General features: G+C 52.2%; 7 protein-coding genes across 7 annotated transcripts; 3 read left to right on the top strand and 4 right to left on the bottom strand.

Annotated features, from left to right (window-relative positions):
- Positions 1–224: 224 nt before the first annotated feature.
- Positions 225–3389, bottom strand: AA0111_g10581 (hypothetical protein; the record flags this gene model as incomplete). Its single annotated transcript, XM_028644348.1, has 3 exons — positions 225–1286; positions 1353–1472; positions 1524–3389. 3 exons carry the CDS (start codon positions 3387–3389, stop codon positions 225–227), a joined length of 3048 nt encoding a protein of 1015 aa, XP_028501819.1.
- A 472-nt stretch (positions 3390–3861) lies between these two features.
- On the bottom strand, positions 3862–5916 carry AA0111_g10580 (Oxysterol-binding protein-like protein; the record flags this gene model as incomplete). The annotated part of the gene is made up of 7 exons (XM_028644347.1): positions 3862–4384; positions 4434–4747; positions 4796–5042; positions 5090–5350; positions 5405–5515; positions 5576–5780; positions 5868–5916. 7 exons carry the CDS (start codon positions 5914–5916, stop codon positions 3862–3864), a joined length of 1710 nt encoding a protein of 569 aa, XP_028501820.1.
- Positions 5917–6581: 665 nt separating this feature from the next.
- On the bottom strand, positions 6582–7371 carry AA0111_g10579 (hypothetical protein; the record flags this gene model as incomplete). Its single annotated transcript, XM_028644345.1, has 2 exons — positions 6582–7268; positions 7315–7371. 2 exons carry the CDS (start codon positions 7369–7371, stop codon positions 6582–6584), a joined length of 744 nt encoding a protein of 247 aa, XP_028501770.1.
- Positions 7372–7755: 384 nt separating this feature from the next.
- AA0111_g10578 (hypothetical protein) lies at positions 7756–8622 on the top strand (the record flags this gene model as incomplete). The annotated part of the gene is made up of 4 exons (XM_028644344.1): positions 7756–7849; positions 7900–8007; positions 8094–8252; positions 8345–8622. 4 exons carry the CDS (start codon positions 7756–7758, stop codon positions 8620–8622), a joined length of 639 nt encoding a protein of 212 aa, XP_028501769.1.
- A 171-nt stretch (positions 8623–8793) lies between these two features.
- AA0111_g10577 (hypothetical protein) lies at positions 8794–9773 on the bottom strand (the record flags this gene model as incomplete). The annotated part of the gene is made up of 2 exons (XM_028644343.1): positions 8794–9309; positions 9621–9773. 2 exons carry the CDS (start codon positions 9771–9773, stop codon positions 8794–8796), a joined length of 669 nt encoding a protein of 222 aa, XP_028501776.1.
- An 819-nt stretch (positions 9774–10592) lies between these two features.
- AA0111_g10576 (hypothetical protein) lies at positions 10593–13475 on the top strand (the record flags this gene model as incomplete). The annotated part of the gene is made up of 3 exons (XM_028644342.1): positions 10593–10772; positions 10936–11613; positions 11661–13475. The coding sequence occupies 3 exons, from the start codon at positions 10593–10595 to the stop codon at positions 13473–13475; spliced, it is 2673 nt and encodes an 890-aa protein (XP_028501775.1).
- Positions 13476–14615: 1140 nt separating this feature from the next.
- Positions 14616–16434, top strand: AA0111_g10575 (hypothetical protein; the record flags this gene model as incomplete). Its single annotated transcript, XM_028644341.1, has 2 exons — positions 14616–15894; positions 15953–16434. 2 exons carry the CDS (start codon positions 14616–14618, stop codon positions 16432–16434), a joined length of 1761 nt encoding a protein of 586 aa, XP_028501778.1.
- Between the last annotated feature and the right edge of the window lie 75 nt (positions 16435–16509).

Here is a 16509-nt window from a genome sequence, read left to right as displayed (position 1 = left end):
TGGTTACGCGCGCGAGTTCACTCCGATCACCATTGATGCATGCCGGGCCATGCCACAGCCATTTTTTGAACGTGACACAATTGGAATGCATATCCGTATGATTAGGCTAAATCTTTGTGAAGCAAGATACATTTTCATGTGAGAAATGAAGCGGCGTATCCGACTAAAACACACGCCAATCAACGACCCGACTTCTTAGAACGCGGTAACTCTCTCATACCGTTCTACGCAACATCTTCTTCCTCAGTCGTAACAACTTCGATCTTCCCTTCTTCAGAAACCTTCCCCTCTCCGTTATTCTCCAGTATCTTCTGCTTCTCCTTACTGACGACCTCTCCATCCTCATCCACCCTCTCAAAGACAACACCGACACGACTCAACTTCCAATGACTCCACCTCATCGCCATCTGACTCCACCCACCTAAACTACCAAAACAAGTACTAATCCCCACAAATCGCTCTCCCCTCACTGCCTTCCTAACCCACCAATCTTTGCACCCTGGCAGTCCAAAATAGCCAACACGGCCAGATTGCGTAACGAGCTTAAGAGCACGATACTGATGCTCGACATGGACTTCGGTGATGGATTCGTTATTCAAGGGAAAAACAATATTGTCTTTGTTATAAGATGGGTTGAATGCGCCGGTCTTTGGGTCATATTGTTGTGAATTCTGACTTAAGAGTTCTGACCATAGCTCTCTAAATGTCTCCTCGAGGGGATCCATGTCAAGTGTCCAGCGAGGGTGTTGGGCTGGGGCGGCAGTTTGACAGCCGACGAAGGAGTTGTAATTGCTGTAGATCTTCGTGCGGCCAGAGTTAATGGCAGCAATTTCGTGGCTGGACTGGAATTGATAGAATGGGAATGTCGTGTTGGTGCATGAAGCTTCTGTCCCGGGGAAGGGGCTAGTGATAGGGCAAGTGGTCGTTGTTGCACTAGTCGATGGCACCGATTCTTTCGCTGATTCTCCATCTACTGTCCGATTGGGCAAGTTATAGATGGTCGCTCCACCAGGCTGAAAGACTTCAATGCAGGTTTTGTTCCATAGGAAGATATCGTGCGATGTCATCTCCTCGGGTGGGTCGAATGGTGAAATGCAAGTTGATATAGGGAAGAGAGCGTGATGGTAAGAAGGATGTGACCATATCGGATAACGTCTCTGCTGGTAAGGAAGACGCGTTAGGTTCTTCCAGAATAGCTGCTGAGTAGTGTCGTATTGTAGCCGGGCAATTAATGCTGAGTCCGATCTGGAAGCTTGAAGAAGACCAAGGCGTGAGATGGCACCGTTCTGGTAATGGTGTCAGCAGCGGCTTGCGAATGAGAGAAAACACCGTTATGATATCTAGTGACTTACCGAAGCAGTCTGACCTGTTAAACCCACTAGATACATGTTGTCCAACACCAAAAACGGCCTTTGAGAGGTGGCAAGGCGGTGATTCATTACAGACTTTTCTCTTCCAGTAGTCATTCTTATCTATCTTTTATCAGTACCGCTGCTCGTGGGTAATTATAATGCAAAACGTACCTGTAAACCTCTGATGAGACAAATTGTGAGTGACTTTACTTCCTCAGGTCTACCATAAGTGCTCCAATCATAATTGCGGTTGTTGCGGCTGAATATATCAATCTCGTCGATGTCGCATATGATTTGATTGATCCACTCCCCTCGCTCGATATGTAATGGACGTCCTAAGCTCCCCTCGGCACTGCCAAACAGTCGCCTTTGTCCACCCAAGGTGATGGAGATGCCAACTAAGAACATATTTTGCGAAGGATCGTGTCGCCAATACGTGTCGAGGACGCAGGGCCGATGACCAATCTCATACCATGCGTGAATGAGCTGTGCAGAAGTGGTCTCCGAGTCATTGGGTGACGGGTACATTGTCATAGGTGTGGACAAGCACACGGAGGCCTTCAAAATCGCCTTCGCTTCCTCTGAATCTTCTGGTTCAGCGGGCTCGACCGAGGCTACTAATCTCTTATAAAGCGAGGCTAGTGGTTGACAACACTCCCAGATTCTGCGTCGGTTCGCTATGTGCATAAGCGGTCCCTGATTCCCGATATCGGGATGGGTCAGTGCATCAGACCAAAGAAAGAGGCTTTTGTAATCGGTTGCGTCGGTGCTGGTATTCTCGACGAAATGACCGAGTTCGTTGAACCATGGCAAGATACGAACGTGTATCATGTGTTGCCAGAAGGCAGCTTCACGCGTGTAGCTGTTGACGTGGTAAGAAGCTTTCATGAATGATAGCATGTCCTTTGTGTCCATGTACCCAATAATTTCAAGGAGAATATCGTATGGGAGAATTCGAGTCGGGTCGCTACGCACTTTGTTCGATAAGTCCAAGACCTCCGTAGCTCTACTCAGAATAGAGCCGGATAACAACTCTGGAATCTTTTCTCTGAGAGAGGGTCGAGGACCGGGATCATATACCGCGTACTCCTCGCCTGGGACATTTACCCAGAATTGTTGATGTGCCATGCTATACCCATAGTTCAAGTCCAGAACCGGTCTTTCATCGACCAGGTGGGCTCTCATAACCTCCCACATCACATCCTTGTTGACTTCTTGTCCCTTTTTAAGTCCCACGCTGTTGGCGAGAATGTTGAAGCAAGCCTCGTGGAAAGGAAAAGCCATGTTCTCCTCCCCATCGGAGTACGCCGTGAGGTTCAACGAAAATTCACCAGGATCGTTCGGATCTCGTCCAGGTTTCTTGACATCAAACCCGCCGAGTCCTCCGTAACGACCTCTGCCAGAAACATAGGCTTTGGGATTGTCACAGTCAGATTCACGATTGAGAGCCAGTGCGCGGCTCCGATAGATCCAAAGCAAGTCTTCTCGCGAGATCAATCTAGGATCGAAGCTGTCCTCCTCTTCCCAGTCGTCAACATTGTTTAGAAGGACCTCATCGAGCTCAAACGATAAGTCAGAAGTTTGTGACCAACTATCACTGTCTCTTTCTTCCGTAGGCTCGGGCTCGGGGGTGCGGGGTCGCATAGCCACATCTGTAATCTCAGTTACTCCCGCAAGCAGGTCGAAGTCGTTGGTGTCGATAGACTCTGTATCTTCAGAATACTCAGAATTCGAGGTTCCGTGCTCATCCTCAAAGTCAGAGCCTGTATCATCTTCGGCTTGTTCTTGCAGTTCATTGAGCCGCTTCTTGATGACTTCGTCGTCAGGTGCATCTTCCGCTCCGCTGTCATCATCTTCGCTTCCGGCTCCCGACGAGCAAGAGTTCTCTTCAGCACTCGTGTCAGCTAGCCTCCCCGTTGCTATCCCAACATTGCGATCCCTCTTGCGCAGATTCTTTTCCTTCATCGAACCAATTCTGACAGCCTCGATATCTAACGTGCCCGCACACAAGATACAGTAACAGTCGAAGGAGCCCATGATAGACAGGTAAGGCTCTGGAAAAAAGTGAGATCCTGGATACTTCGAATCGAAGGGTGAAGTGGTCAATTAGAGTAGAAGTGTTAGGGGTTATATTAGCCAAGCACGGTTAGCGCGCCGCCACTATCTTCATTATACCCGAAAGCGTGACTGCAGCCTTACGATCCCAGACATGATTTAGGCATCACACGGCAAGATCCGCAACGTCCACAACCATCAACAACGGGCTACCCACAAGACATTATGAGATGGACAGGGGGATGATTCGGAAAGCACAACAAAGACAGCTTCAGGACGGGATGCAGGTTGAAAAGCATCCACCGCCGCAGCGCTTCTTGGATTCTTTCGATTCAACAACTCTATAAAATAGGATCGTGAGCATTAATCACAGTATACAAGACAAAAGACAGAACATGACACCGGATTATGGGTAGGATAGGCATCTATGACAGCCCTCCAGAGAAAAGAGAACTCACGATTGTGCATCATGGAATTCATCCTCCTGCTGCGTCTCACTATCTGTCCTCCGTAGAAGGTCGTCTTTTCGTGGCTCTGGCTCTGGGTTTGAATTAAGGAGTTTGCTCGGCGGCAGTTCACGCGAGATGACCTCCCGGTTCTCGGGTGAGATGGTAGTGGGTTGCGGCATGGGCTTTTGGAGAGGTATCGTTGGAGGGTTGCTAGGATCGTTGGGGTTGCTGCTGTTTTTGGAAAGCGGAGCATGAGTGGTTGTTGTTCCGTCGAAGTTGCTGGGAAGACCTACGCTCGAATCTTGTTGTCCTGGCATGACTGCTGGCTGTGACTGCACAATTGGGGGTTCGGATGGCACGGGCTGCAATGTTTCCGTAGGTGCTGGTTGTGCGGCCTCTTGTGGCTGCGGTGGTGGTGCATCATTTGCCCGCGAGGGAATGTTGAACTGCTTTTCTGGCTTTTGACCGGGCAAGATGGCATATATCTGCAGGATTTGTTTGACGACCTCATCGGGGGTCTTGCCATCACTGAATTTTGTCAGCACTTATTGCATACCCAGGGACGATGAGTACTGACATCTTGGCGTTGATGATCCAGTCAAGGTCTTCTTCGCCTTCCTCAGGACCGCCATGACCACCCTTTACGCGTCTGAAAAGCTGTGGGTGCCAGTCCACGCCCTCGCTGTTTCGTTTCGCAGCTTCCTGCCTCTGCATGTCTTCGATCTTAGCCTTAGCATCGGTTGCTACATCCTGATCTCTCCGTTTTACAGCCTCGCACACATCATGCCAGAGCTTTTGCGATTCGCGGTCGTTTTGTTCTTCCAGAGGTCGAGCCGATGGTGGGGTGTGTTTAGTATGTGCTGCATCGAAAAGTAGCTCTTTCTTGCCAGTCTATGAAAAATCAGCACATATGCGAACAATGAAGCAACCGAGACCTACCGTCAAGTCCTTGATGTACATCTCCTCGTTCCACTGGCCCGAGAGTTCGTACAAGTTCTTCCCGCTAGAGTCTTTGATGTAACCACCAATGGCGTTGTATGTTCCACTGAAATAACCCTTGGTCTTGAATTCGAGATCAGCAGTTAGTCCTGTCTCAGGGCACCGGATGTATGCGTGGTCGCCAAGTTCGTACTTCATCGTGCCGAATAGTATTCCGCGCGCGTACATGTTGGGTTGTGTAACGAAGCTGACTGTAGTGAGCTTCGAGACGTGTGATATCTGGGCTCGACTTACAATCGTTCGCCGGTGTTCAGCAGCCGCAGGACTGCAATACCCTCCATCATACTCGCGGCTGAGTTACCCAGGAACTTGCTTCGGGGCTTGAGGGTACCGTCGATGCGGATGTTGTGCTCGGGTGCCATGAAGAAGTAGCTCGACTTGGGCGGGTGGTGCGACGTTTGTTCGGAGATGTAGTAGCCCTTGGTACCGTCCGGGTAGTCCCAGTAACCTGTGAAGATCTCACCCAGGATGGGATTGAGCGGCTTCTTGACTCCCCTAACTCACATCAGTTGTTGCTTATGGGCGCGGGAACACAATGGATATGCATACGGGGGCTTGATGTGCCAACCACTCAGGTAAAACTTTGTCACTGCTACGAATCGCTGCACTGGGTCGTCGACCTTGGTAATGGGGAGGAGTGTCTCGGGGTGTGCCATGAAGCTACCCAACGGTCAGCACTGCGACATGGTCATACGTAGTACGTGTAGGAGTACTACACACTTTGTTATGCGCTCCAACATCGATCGCGGCTCGAGAATAAAGGTGGGAAGCGTCACGCGGCTCAAGTCGGCACCAGGTCGCAGTTGCGATATGATGTGAGAGAGCATGTTCCCCTGCTCTGAGTCCATGACAGTCTCGTCCTCCTTGGTAGTTTCGTCGCCGCCATCGTGTCGTCGTGTCTCGTCTATAGAGGATCCGCGGCTACCTAGAAATTTGGGCATGTATCAGCCTCAATTCGTGCTGGAATAGAGTCGGAAGAGTCGGTACGACCGGAACAAGGGACATGACGCACTGTTGACCGACGACCGGCGGTGCTTGGAGACTATAGGGAGATGCGGCATCGTGGTTGTTCGCCGCAAAAATAAGAGAGAAGGAGAAGAGGGAGGAGCAAGTCTTGGAGGCGAGGTGGCTAGGACCAGGCAGCCAGGTATCGGCAGAGGTTGTCTTGGTGCTTCGGGTGCCGGCGAGAGTGAGCTCTAGTCTCAGCAATGACGATGGGCGCTTCACAAAAACTAGCGACCCCGCGCGTTGAACTTGTTTGGCGGCAAAGTGTAAACATCAACAACGCTCGACCGTGGAAAGAGCATGCAATGAGAGGACTCAAAGGCCAGGCGACATGGCATACAGTCTTTTGCGCATTCATGTGACTTGCCCTAATATAGAGATCGCCAGGCTGTGTTTCTGCACGTCTGCTGCCCCGCAGTCGGCACATGCCAGTGCACCATACGAAGTACGCGACACGCGCATGCGGCACGGCTCGGAGCAGTCTTTGTTTCCGAATACTCTCTACCTGCGATTCCAGGAACAGTGGCTTGACATGGAGTGGATCCCGGGCCGCTTGTTTCTTCGACGTGGACAAAGTACCCGGTTCTAGTACGCGTCTGCATTCCGAGTGCGCCGGCGCTGAGAACTAGGAAATCATGACCTCGATGCTCCCTCAAATCACATGCTGTCCTGTAATATACGCGCTATCTGAAATTCGCCATTCGTCTATGGAGTGCTGGGTCTAGTCCAACACGCTCTCGCCAGCCTTCCCTGCGTCTTTCGCGTCCTGGTCCTGCGTCCGCTGCGCTTGCTCCTTGACCTTCCGCATTTGCGCGTCGTTCTTACCTATGACCGTGACTCCGGTCTTCTCGTATTCCTTGTGAACCTGTTCCATCGCTGACGGATCCACCGCCTTCGTCGCGTCGCCCACCACCCACGTTTGGAAGCCCTCCTTCTGTGCATCAATCGCAGTGAACTTCACGCAGTAGTCGGCTGCAAGGCCTACTACGTAGACGTCGGTGATTCCAGCCTTGCGCAGTGTGTCTGCGAGATTGCTCTTGGCCACATGACTCTTGAACGGATCCGCAAATGCAGAGTACATCTCCACGCGCTTGTCCTGGCCCTTCTCGACTACATGGTCCACTTTACTGACGTGGAGCTCGGGCAGCAGCTCAGAGCCTTTTGTTCCCTGCACACAATGGTCGGGCCATAGTCGTGTTTCTTGCGTTTCGTCTGGGTTCTCTGGGTTTTTGATGACGAACGTCGATTCGAAGGGTTTGTTGTTCGGCGCGGAGTGATTCGATGCGAACGAGATGTGATCTTGGGGATGGAAGTCTTTGGTCGCAACTTTGAGAACAAACGGATACGTAAGGAACTCGTTGATTGTGGGTACGATGTCGCGTCCACCTGTCACTGCCAGTGCCCCGTTCTGGACTTATCAGTATGAGGCCGTCTCACCACACATGACCACTCACTGGTGGGCAGAAGTCTTCCTGCACGTCGACGATGACGAGTGCTGGTTTGAAGGCCATGGTTGATTAGCTGTTCGGAAAGAGGTAAATAGGTGTCAGCGGGAGGATCTGTTTAGCAGTTGGTGGGAGTAAGAGGTCTCGAGGTTAGCAAAGATAACGCAGTCGCACAAGACACCTTTATAAGGATTCTTGAACGTCTAAGATCAAAGTAGCGCAGTCAATAGTGCTGCATACATATGCTGTAATGCCCGTGCAAGCTGTTCAGGAAGGAGCAGTTGATGAATCAACGACTCTCAGGTGTGGCAGCCAATGCAGCGTTCTGTGGCATGACTTACCTAATCGCAGCGCCAAGCCTCTGCCGTCGGCTCGTCAATTCACGACTGAAGAACATCACCAGCTCGATAACCACGCCCACCCTCTCCACTCCACCCAATCGTTCCCGCCATGTTCGTCCAGCGCTCTGCTATCGCCGCAGCAAGGCGTGCGGCCCCCCGCGCCATTGCGACCCGCCGCACCTTCACCACCACCTTTGCTCGCTGTATGTCTCGCGAGGAGCTATCGTACGATGTGCCATTGACACCATAGCAGGGGAGTCCACCGAGAGCAAGGAGGCCAAGGAGAGCAACATTGCGCAGAAGGAGACCGGCCACTCGGCCGACTCCCCCAGCGTCCTTGCCGGCTTCAAGAAGCTCGACCGTACGTTGCGCCCGCACCTCGTCATCCGCACCGCCGCGGCTACGACAGGCCGAAACCATCAATTGCTGACGAGGCCAATTCTGTAGAAATCAAGTCCGAGGCCGACCTTCTGCCCCCCGGTGCGCAGCCCGGTACCGTCCCCACGGATGCCGAGCAGGCGACCGGTCTTGAGCGTCTCGAAATTCTCGGAAAGATGCAGGGTATTGACATCTTCGACATGAGGCCATTGGACGCCAGCCGTCTCGGTACGTGATTCTACTCCCCGGAAGATGAAGGAACATGCGTGTTGCGCAGTTTTAGGCTCCCGGTGGTGTGATATGATGCTGATAAACCGCAGGCACGATGGAGGACCCCATCACCGTCAACTCCGCTGGTAACGAGCAGTACGTTGGTTGCACTGGTTTCCCCGCCGACTCTCACAACGTCCTCTGGATCACTCTTACCCGCGAGGAGCCCAAGTCCCGCTGCATGGAGTGTGGATCCGTCTACGAGATGAAGTACGTTGGTCCTGCAGACGACGCTCACGGCCACGACGACCACCACCACGACTTGAACCAATACCCCAGGCCCAAGAACATGGCCGACTTCCTCAAGCCCGAATACATGGAGGTTTAAGCTTTGGTGCTTTTGTCATAGATTATGGAGTGTAGATATATCTATATGGTCGCGAAGACCTGTGGCATAGCTGGAGAGAAGTTTCTTTGAGTTGAATCGTGTGTTCTACTCATACGTCTGTGGTGCTCGTATACTGTCGTCTCATCATCTCTCATACGATCCCATCCCTTTTCACGACCCTTTCAGGGCAATAATACCCAGAACAATGCTTTCAATGTCCTTCTTTTCCTCCGCTTTCCTCCTCTCTACGTCACCACCATCCCCGTTAACTGCGCCTTTCTTACCCTTCTTCCCACCATCTCCACCCAATTTGTACGCCTTCCTCACCTTGTCAACATCACACCACATACCCAACTCCTCCCCTGTCTCTCCCAACTCAACACTAGTTCCCTCTACCGCACTTCCCAAATGCAAACTTACGCTCTCATTCGTGATGCTCTCATCCTTTTCGTAAGTAGACTTTTCATCTGTTGACGCAGTGGATGATGGAGACAAAGGTAGTTTAACGGCAATGAGCGCGGTGGTGGTATCGGCGATGCCAAATTTCTTGTAGGATTCTCCGATATTGTTGTTGGGTGAGAGGCGAAAAACTAGTTCGGAATGGGGAGTTCGCGTTTTTGCGCGGTGGGTTAAGTGGCCGTGGAGGGCGAGGAAGGTGGCAGAGAGGAGATGATGGGGTGTGAGTGTCTAGGGGGCAAATGTGTTAATATCATGTTGAGGTGCTCAAATTAGTGCTGAGATGAGACAGAGTATCTAGCTAGCTTGACCAGAAGCCACAATGCTTCGCTCCAGCATATCTATCCATGTTGATACGAGGATAAAATATTCCACACCCCGTAGGATCCTATCACAAGAAAATAATTAAAGTTCAAGATTGCATCTCAGATGACTCAGCGACCCTGGCATGTCATTGCGGGGGGTGGCTGGCATCATCGTTGATGGAAAAGTGATGCTGGTAACGAGAAAAAGCAATGAACAGGTAGTGAACCATGACCTACCATGGATGCATCCAAGAAGGCATAGTCGTAGTCTGGATTGGCCTCGAGTAATTGACGCCTCAGGAAGGGGGCGTTTTTGACATCCTTGAAAAGAGCCACGTGGACAGGGTAGGCCTCGTAGTGCGGCAATGAGAAGGTTCGCACGGACGCCATGAGGTGCCTTGTGTGTTGGCGTGATTTTGATGTGGGTGTAAGTTTGGGTGTTGATATGCACCAGGTCGGAGTCGGAACCTAGTCGGAAATGGAAGGCCTAGACGAGGGGCTCGGCCGTTTGGAATGTTTCGTTGGTTGCGTGGTAGCGGTGACAGTGTTGGATGACGGTAGCTGTGATGTCCCTCTAGATGATGCTAGGCGGTTCGTCAGACCGATTTGCATTGGCAATCTCCAAGGATACCAGATCGTGGGTGAGTCTAAAGCTTGAGGGCCGCTTTGGGCAGGAGCGGGGACGGCCAAGCTATGAGTTAGTCCCAGAGAAAGCAGAACCTATGGCGAATCAGGACGGATCATCGTGTCGATCGGGAGCAGAACAAACTAAATTCGCCGAATATGTCAGGGCAGGCACCGTCACAGCCGTCTGGAGGTCAAGGTTTCAAGGCAGTGTGTGGCCAATAAAGGACGGACTGGAGTCGATAGCTGAGGGTTCGCGGAGAATGGGCCTGTTCCCTAGCAGGCATCGCCGAGAAACGCGCTTTCAATCGCACCCTTTCACTCCCAGCGCAGCCAAACCTCACCTCTTCCTTCACTCTCTTCGCAGACCGGACTACAGACTGCTTCAGAGGTCGCGCTGGATCGCCGCGACGCTCAATTCCCCCGCAGCCAGAAAACTCGAGGCTAAAAGTCATGTTTCTTTCGTTTGACAGGTGATAGTCGCAAGCCACCCGAGGCGCACCACCTTTGCTGGGTTTACTTGCATCGGTCTTCTCCATCGGCATTTCCCGTCTCGTTCCTGTTTCGACGTGCATTACGAAAAGTATGGCCACCAAGCGACCCCCGGACGATGACCCCAATCTTGTCTCCAAGATCCAGCGAATCGAGCATCAAGACCCGCTGAGTCCACAACACCGCCCGTCCAACAACAATGACTTTTCCGGCTCGGTCAAGAAGAAGCTCGCCGACTCCAAGCGGACGGGTCAGGCGTGCGATCGGTGCAAGGTACGTCTTACACATTGCAACGGGGGAGATGGAGATGGATGCTTCACCAAGTCAATGGGGCAAGTCGCATCGCACAAGCATTTCGTCGCCCCTGCGACGTCATCGCGACGCGCCTTCCTCTTACATGTCGTCCAGCAAACAAACAAACTAACAACAACCACAGGTGCGCAAGATCCGCTGCGACGGCCGACCCGAAGGATGCACACCATGCGAGCAGAACAGGACGCCATGTCGCACCACCGACCGAATCACCGGACGCGCCACAGTACGCGGCCACGCGGAGGCCATGGAGTCGGAGAACTCGTACCTGCGCGCCCACATCGCTGACCTCCAGGCCCAGCTGAAGGAAAACCATATCGAACCCCGCGCGCCACCTGCCTACAACGCCTTGCAACCACCCAGTCATCCATGGTCTTCAGCCTCCAACGACGGCCAAGCTTGGAACGATGGACCGCGGCGGACAAGCACCTCCCCACTACCAGGCTACGTCCCTGCTGGCACTCCAGTCAAGATCGAATCTCTGCCTCAATTCAAGCACGGTTCTATTGGCGACAACTACCTCGGCGTTGCGGCTGGAGATGCACTCCTGAGCCACATCAAGGGCACATCACTGTCAATCTTCGGCACCGAGATCAACATCACAGACTTCATGACGGGCGAGGCTGAGTATGAAAGCTCTCCCATGTCCTACACAACCCTGGTCAACGTCACTATTGGCGGTCAACATGTCGAGGAGCCGCCACTACCGGCATACGGCGAGCTGCAAGAGTACGCCATCTGGTATCTACGGTCGCTAAACCCCTACACAATGTTTGTACACAAGCCTGCCTTTATGGAACTGGTACGATACGCTCCTGCTGCCACACGTCATCATGCTAACGCACACAGAACTGGAGATTTGGCAATGACCCCAGCTTCGTCCCTTCTGCGCCCGAGATTGTAGCTGTACATTTGATGCTCGCGACCATTACCTACCAGATTGCGACCCGCAACAACCAACAGAGTGGTAGCACTATGCTAGACGACTCGCATGCCCATTACCTTTACGCGGCGAGCTTCTACAAGGAGCTTATCCGTGGCAATCACGGCTGGCAAGATGTCCAAGCCCTGGGTATGATATGCCACCATCTTCGAAACTTTCCAAAGCCTGGTGCAGCATGGATCATGACTTCGACTGTCTATCTATTCGCAGTACAACTTGGCCTACACAGATCTGTCAAGGTCTGGGCCGACGGCGCAGGGGAACTGACCAAGCTGGATATTGAGATGAGAAAGCGAGTCTACTGGACCGTACACGCGCTACTTGTCAATCTGAACGGGAAACTTGGACGGCCTATACCCATTAGCAGAGATGACATCGACGTCGAATTCCCAGAACCCATGAATGACTGCCTTCCTGGCGAAGGAGCCAAGCTGGACTCGTTTCACCAATGCTCGTTTCAAGTGGGTATTCAAGTTGCCAAATACACCGTCTGGGAGATGGAACTCTACAAGACTATCTATGCTGTGCGGCACTCGCCAAAAGCATACGTGGAGAGCCTGAAACGCCTTGAAGTCGGCATACAGCAATGGAAAGAGGAAATCCCCTACGAGTTGCGCGATCCGTCGCACGCGTCCGAGGACGATCATATCTTCGCACTTTATCTGGAATACTGGTACCAGGCGTTCAACTTACTCCTGCACCATCCTGGTGTTTGTAGATCTACTGACCCGGCCATACTCAGTTCCAACTTGGACAAGTGCTTAACCGCATCGCAGAAGATGTTGCAGAACTGTACAATGATGATGGAGAAGAAGAGTCTGGACATTCCCTGGATAAACACAGTCGTGTACATCGCGGCTGCATTCACAACCCTCTTCATTCAGTCTATGAGGCAAGATCAGATGTCGCCTGTGGACATGACTAAACTCAAAGCTGACATGGCAGTTTGGGTCAATGTGCTTGGCGAGTGCGATCATTTCTTAGGATCTGGGAACAAGCTCAAACATGCCATTGCAAGAATCGTCGATCAGTCGCTTGGTAACATCAACGACAGCATTGTCAAACGCACTGCGACCGAGTCTCTCGCTCGTGTGGCGATGCAGGCTCCCCGCTCGGCGTCCACTGCCTCCACGTATGACAACAGCGGATATCGGGAACAATATACAACACCATCCAGTGGACCTACAGACCCTACCCTCACTTCACAGTCGGGAGCATACAACAATCTGTCAGGAAGCAACACACATCCATACAATCTCGGAACCCCCATGTCTATGCCTCAACAGACAAATAGGGTTTACGAACAACAAGCATACAGCAGTGGCGATGAGACGAACATGCATGTGAGCCATGCAGCAGCGTTGGCAGCAGCAGCCTCCGGCAGCATTTCGCAGCCTTCTACCGATGCGTATGCCTACAGTAACGCTCAAATTACCAATAGCGGTCACCAGCCCACATATTCGACCAATGGGTACGCAGCTCAGGACTGGAGTCAATGGACACGAGCGTATATGCAGCCACAACAGGGCCAGCCCGGCGAGTACCTAAATACAGCTACAACCCTCATGACCCTGGGTCGAGATTCCGGATCCCAAGGGACCGGAAGTGATGGCCAAGGGCTCGTTCAAACATCTGGGGTTCAAGGCCACGCTCCGAGTCATTGGCCAGAAATCCAGTTCCCGAATGCCGCTAATGGCAGCAACCACATGGCTCAACATTGAGCTGGGAACAATACATCATATAACAAGAAGACTGTGTACCTTCGGCTAATATAGATGGGTATTTGATACTTTCCGGTCCGGCGTCGTGCCATGGCAATCTTCGATACCCGGCATCTGGACCACTTTGTGGGGTTAATGTAAGATTATATGAAGCGGCTCTTCTGCAAGCTGCACGCTTTGGTAATATTAATTGGAGGATTTCTTTCTTTTGTGTATGATACTGGCTTGGAGAAACAGGATCCGTTTTTCGGAGAGAGACGGTGACATGACCGACCGGTCAATGTCGGTTAGCTGGTCGTAGATGTGTTGTCTCTGGAGGTGTGTTGACTGGTTGCTATGTAGCAAGCAAAGAACGAGATCAATTCGTGAACATGAAAAATAATCATAATTTCAACGTGCACGCTCGCAGATGAACGATTGTGGTTATATCACACCAACCGTTTTCTTCAACATGTTCTCCTTTGCCTACAAATATAGACATCGGCCGAACTCCTCGCCACGCGATCTACCTCCACCGTCTTCCAGACCACATCTGGATAGATTGACCGCCGTCTACTACCCGGCCGTCGGCTCAAAGCCACAGTGCTCACCAGACCCTGCGCAAGGCGCATCAATCTAACAATTAAACCTAGGCTAAAGGAGGAAGCCGGCTTGTTCGCTTGGCACAACCCCGCCAATGAACGGTTATCGACCTTCCACTTCGCGAATCAAGGCCCGATAAGCTTCCTGTGCTTCGATCCACCACGCTTGGTCACTACACAAACCTCCTTCTTTCTTTGGCAATGGCGGTACGCGACCAGTACACAAGATCTACCAAGCTTTTTGGTTTTGGTGCTATCTGCGGTTTAACAGGCGCACAACGAACTGTACCGGTAATGAGGCGAGTGTTGTTAGGCCGCCTGCTGATCGTTTTTCTGGTCCATGGATGCACGGCAAGGGATGAAAGGTAAAATGGGGAAAGCGTGGTTTGCACGCGGTATGTATATATGGCTTGCTCCCGGTTTGAAGGGTTGATTGACCGTTGGTTCGCGTTGCTCTTCTTCCTCGAGTTGTTGTTGTCGTTTGAGCAGTTGCGATTGAGCTGTGAGTGGAGATTGTTATTCTTCCGTCACACTCTGTGTCTTCCTCTCCGTCGCCAGCATGCGGTCCTCAGCATCTATCGCGGCGGTGGCCCTTGCGCTATTGCAGGGCACCAATGCCATGAATGCGGCCATTCAACGCAAGTTTAACCTGCTTGCCGATATGGGCATGAACCCTGATGGCACGCCAATGGCCACACTCGACAACCCCGAGATCGACTTTACGGCTCTCAAATCCCTCAAGGTTGCGACTACAGCCGACAGCACAGTCGTAGCTGCTGCCAAAGCGGAAACCATCACCCCGGAATATGTCGAACTCCCCATTGACAACTTCGCCCAGAAGAAGAACCAGGATTATTCCTACCAAGGCACCTTCTTCAACAGGTACTGGGTTGCTACGAGCGGGTACAAAGCCGGTGGTCCCGTCTTTGTCTACGACGTGGGCGAGGCGAACGCAGAGCCAAATGCTCTCTTCAGGTTGCAAAACGAGACAAGTTTCTTCAAGCAGCTTGTGGATGAGTTTGGCGGCATTGGAATCGTGTGGGAGCATCGCTTCTATGGAAACTCGACACCCACGCCCATTGACGTTAACACACCACCCGAGGCATTCGAGTTCCTGACGACAGAGCAATCGCTGGCAGATGTTGATCGCTTTGCGAAGCAGTTCAAGAGGACGGGTATCAACGCTACACTTACACCCGACAAGACGCCATGGGTCTTCGTGGGTGGTTCGTACCCCGGCATGAGGGCCGCTTTTATGCGTAACATGTACCCCGACACTATTTACGCGTCCTGGGCGTCCTCAGCCCCCGTTGAGGCTTCCGTTGACCAGAGTTTCTACTTTGACCCTGTGTGGCGTGGTATGAACGCAAAGGGTTTCGGAAACTGCTCTGCCGATATCCAGGCCTCCGTTCGCTACATGGACAAGATCATGGATTCTGACCAGAGTGCATCTGCGAAGCTGAAGGAGCAATTCCTTGGTCTTGGAGCTGCGAAGAACTCGCATGCTACTTTTGCTGATGCGCTCACCACCATCTTCTACGTATGGCAGTCTTACGGTATGGAAGGTGGAGCGGCGGGTCTGCGTCGCTTCTGCGATTTCATCGAGACGGATCCCAAGACGAATGCTACTGCACCTAAGGAGGGCTGGGCGAAGAGCAAGGGTGCTAAGTGGACGACTGACCGATGGGCGAGCTTCCCTGCTTTCCTTCCCAATGTCAACAGCTATCTTGAGACGGAGTGCTCAGGAAAGCTCAACACAACTGGTGACTGTGATTTGAACCGCAAGTTCACGGATCCTGCGATGATTAGCTGGACGTGGCAGTACTGCACACAGTGGGGTATGTGTTCTTTTTCTCACCTTCTCTTCTTGCATTAATCATATTAACACTTATTCAGGATATTTCCAATCCGCCAACCTTGGCCCTCAACAACTCGTCTCAAAGTACAACTCTCTCCAACACCAACACGACATCTGCCACCGTCAATTCCCCGATGCTCCACGTTCCCTCTTCCCAGACTGGCCAAACACTTCGCGCACCAACAAGGTGTTCGGAGGCTGGGACATCCGCCCTTCAAACACGTACTGGTCGAACGGTGAATTTGACCCGTGGCGCACCCTATCTCCTGCTTCTGCTGAGCCGTTCGCCCCCAAGGGCGTGCAGGTCATTCAAGATGTACCCAAGTGTGGAAAGAAGACTAGCAAGCATGAGTTGTTTGGGCTGGTTCTGAAGGATGCGGAGCATTGCTTTGATTTTAGGACGACGGGTGTCACCGTTGCGGATGGACCGGTCAGCCAACGCTTGTTCAGGAGTGCGCTGACGAGCTGGTTGCCGTGTTACAAGCCGAAGAAGGGGCACTCGAAGCCGTGGAAGGGATAGAGATTGGACGTGGGGATGGCGGTTGTTAGTGGGAGTGGAGGCGGAGAGCTAGACTACCCAACACGCTCCGATACG

The sequence above is a fragment of the Alternaria arborescens genome (assembly GCF_004154835.1).
Source record: "Alternaria arborescens strain FERA 675 chromosome Unknown contig_37, whole genome shotgun sequence".
NCBI lineage: Eukaryota > Fungi > Ascomycota > Dothideomycetes > Pleosporales > Pleosporaceae > Alternaria > Alternaria arborescens.
This window is presented reverse-complemented; position numbering and strand designations above follow the sequence as displayed.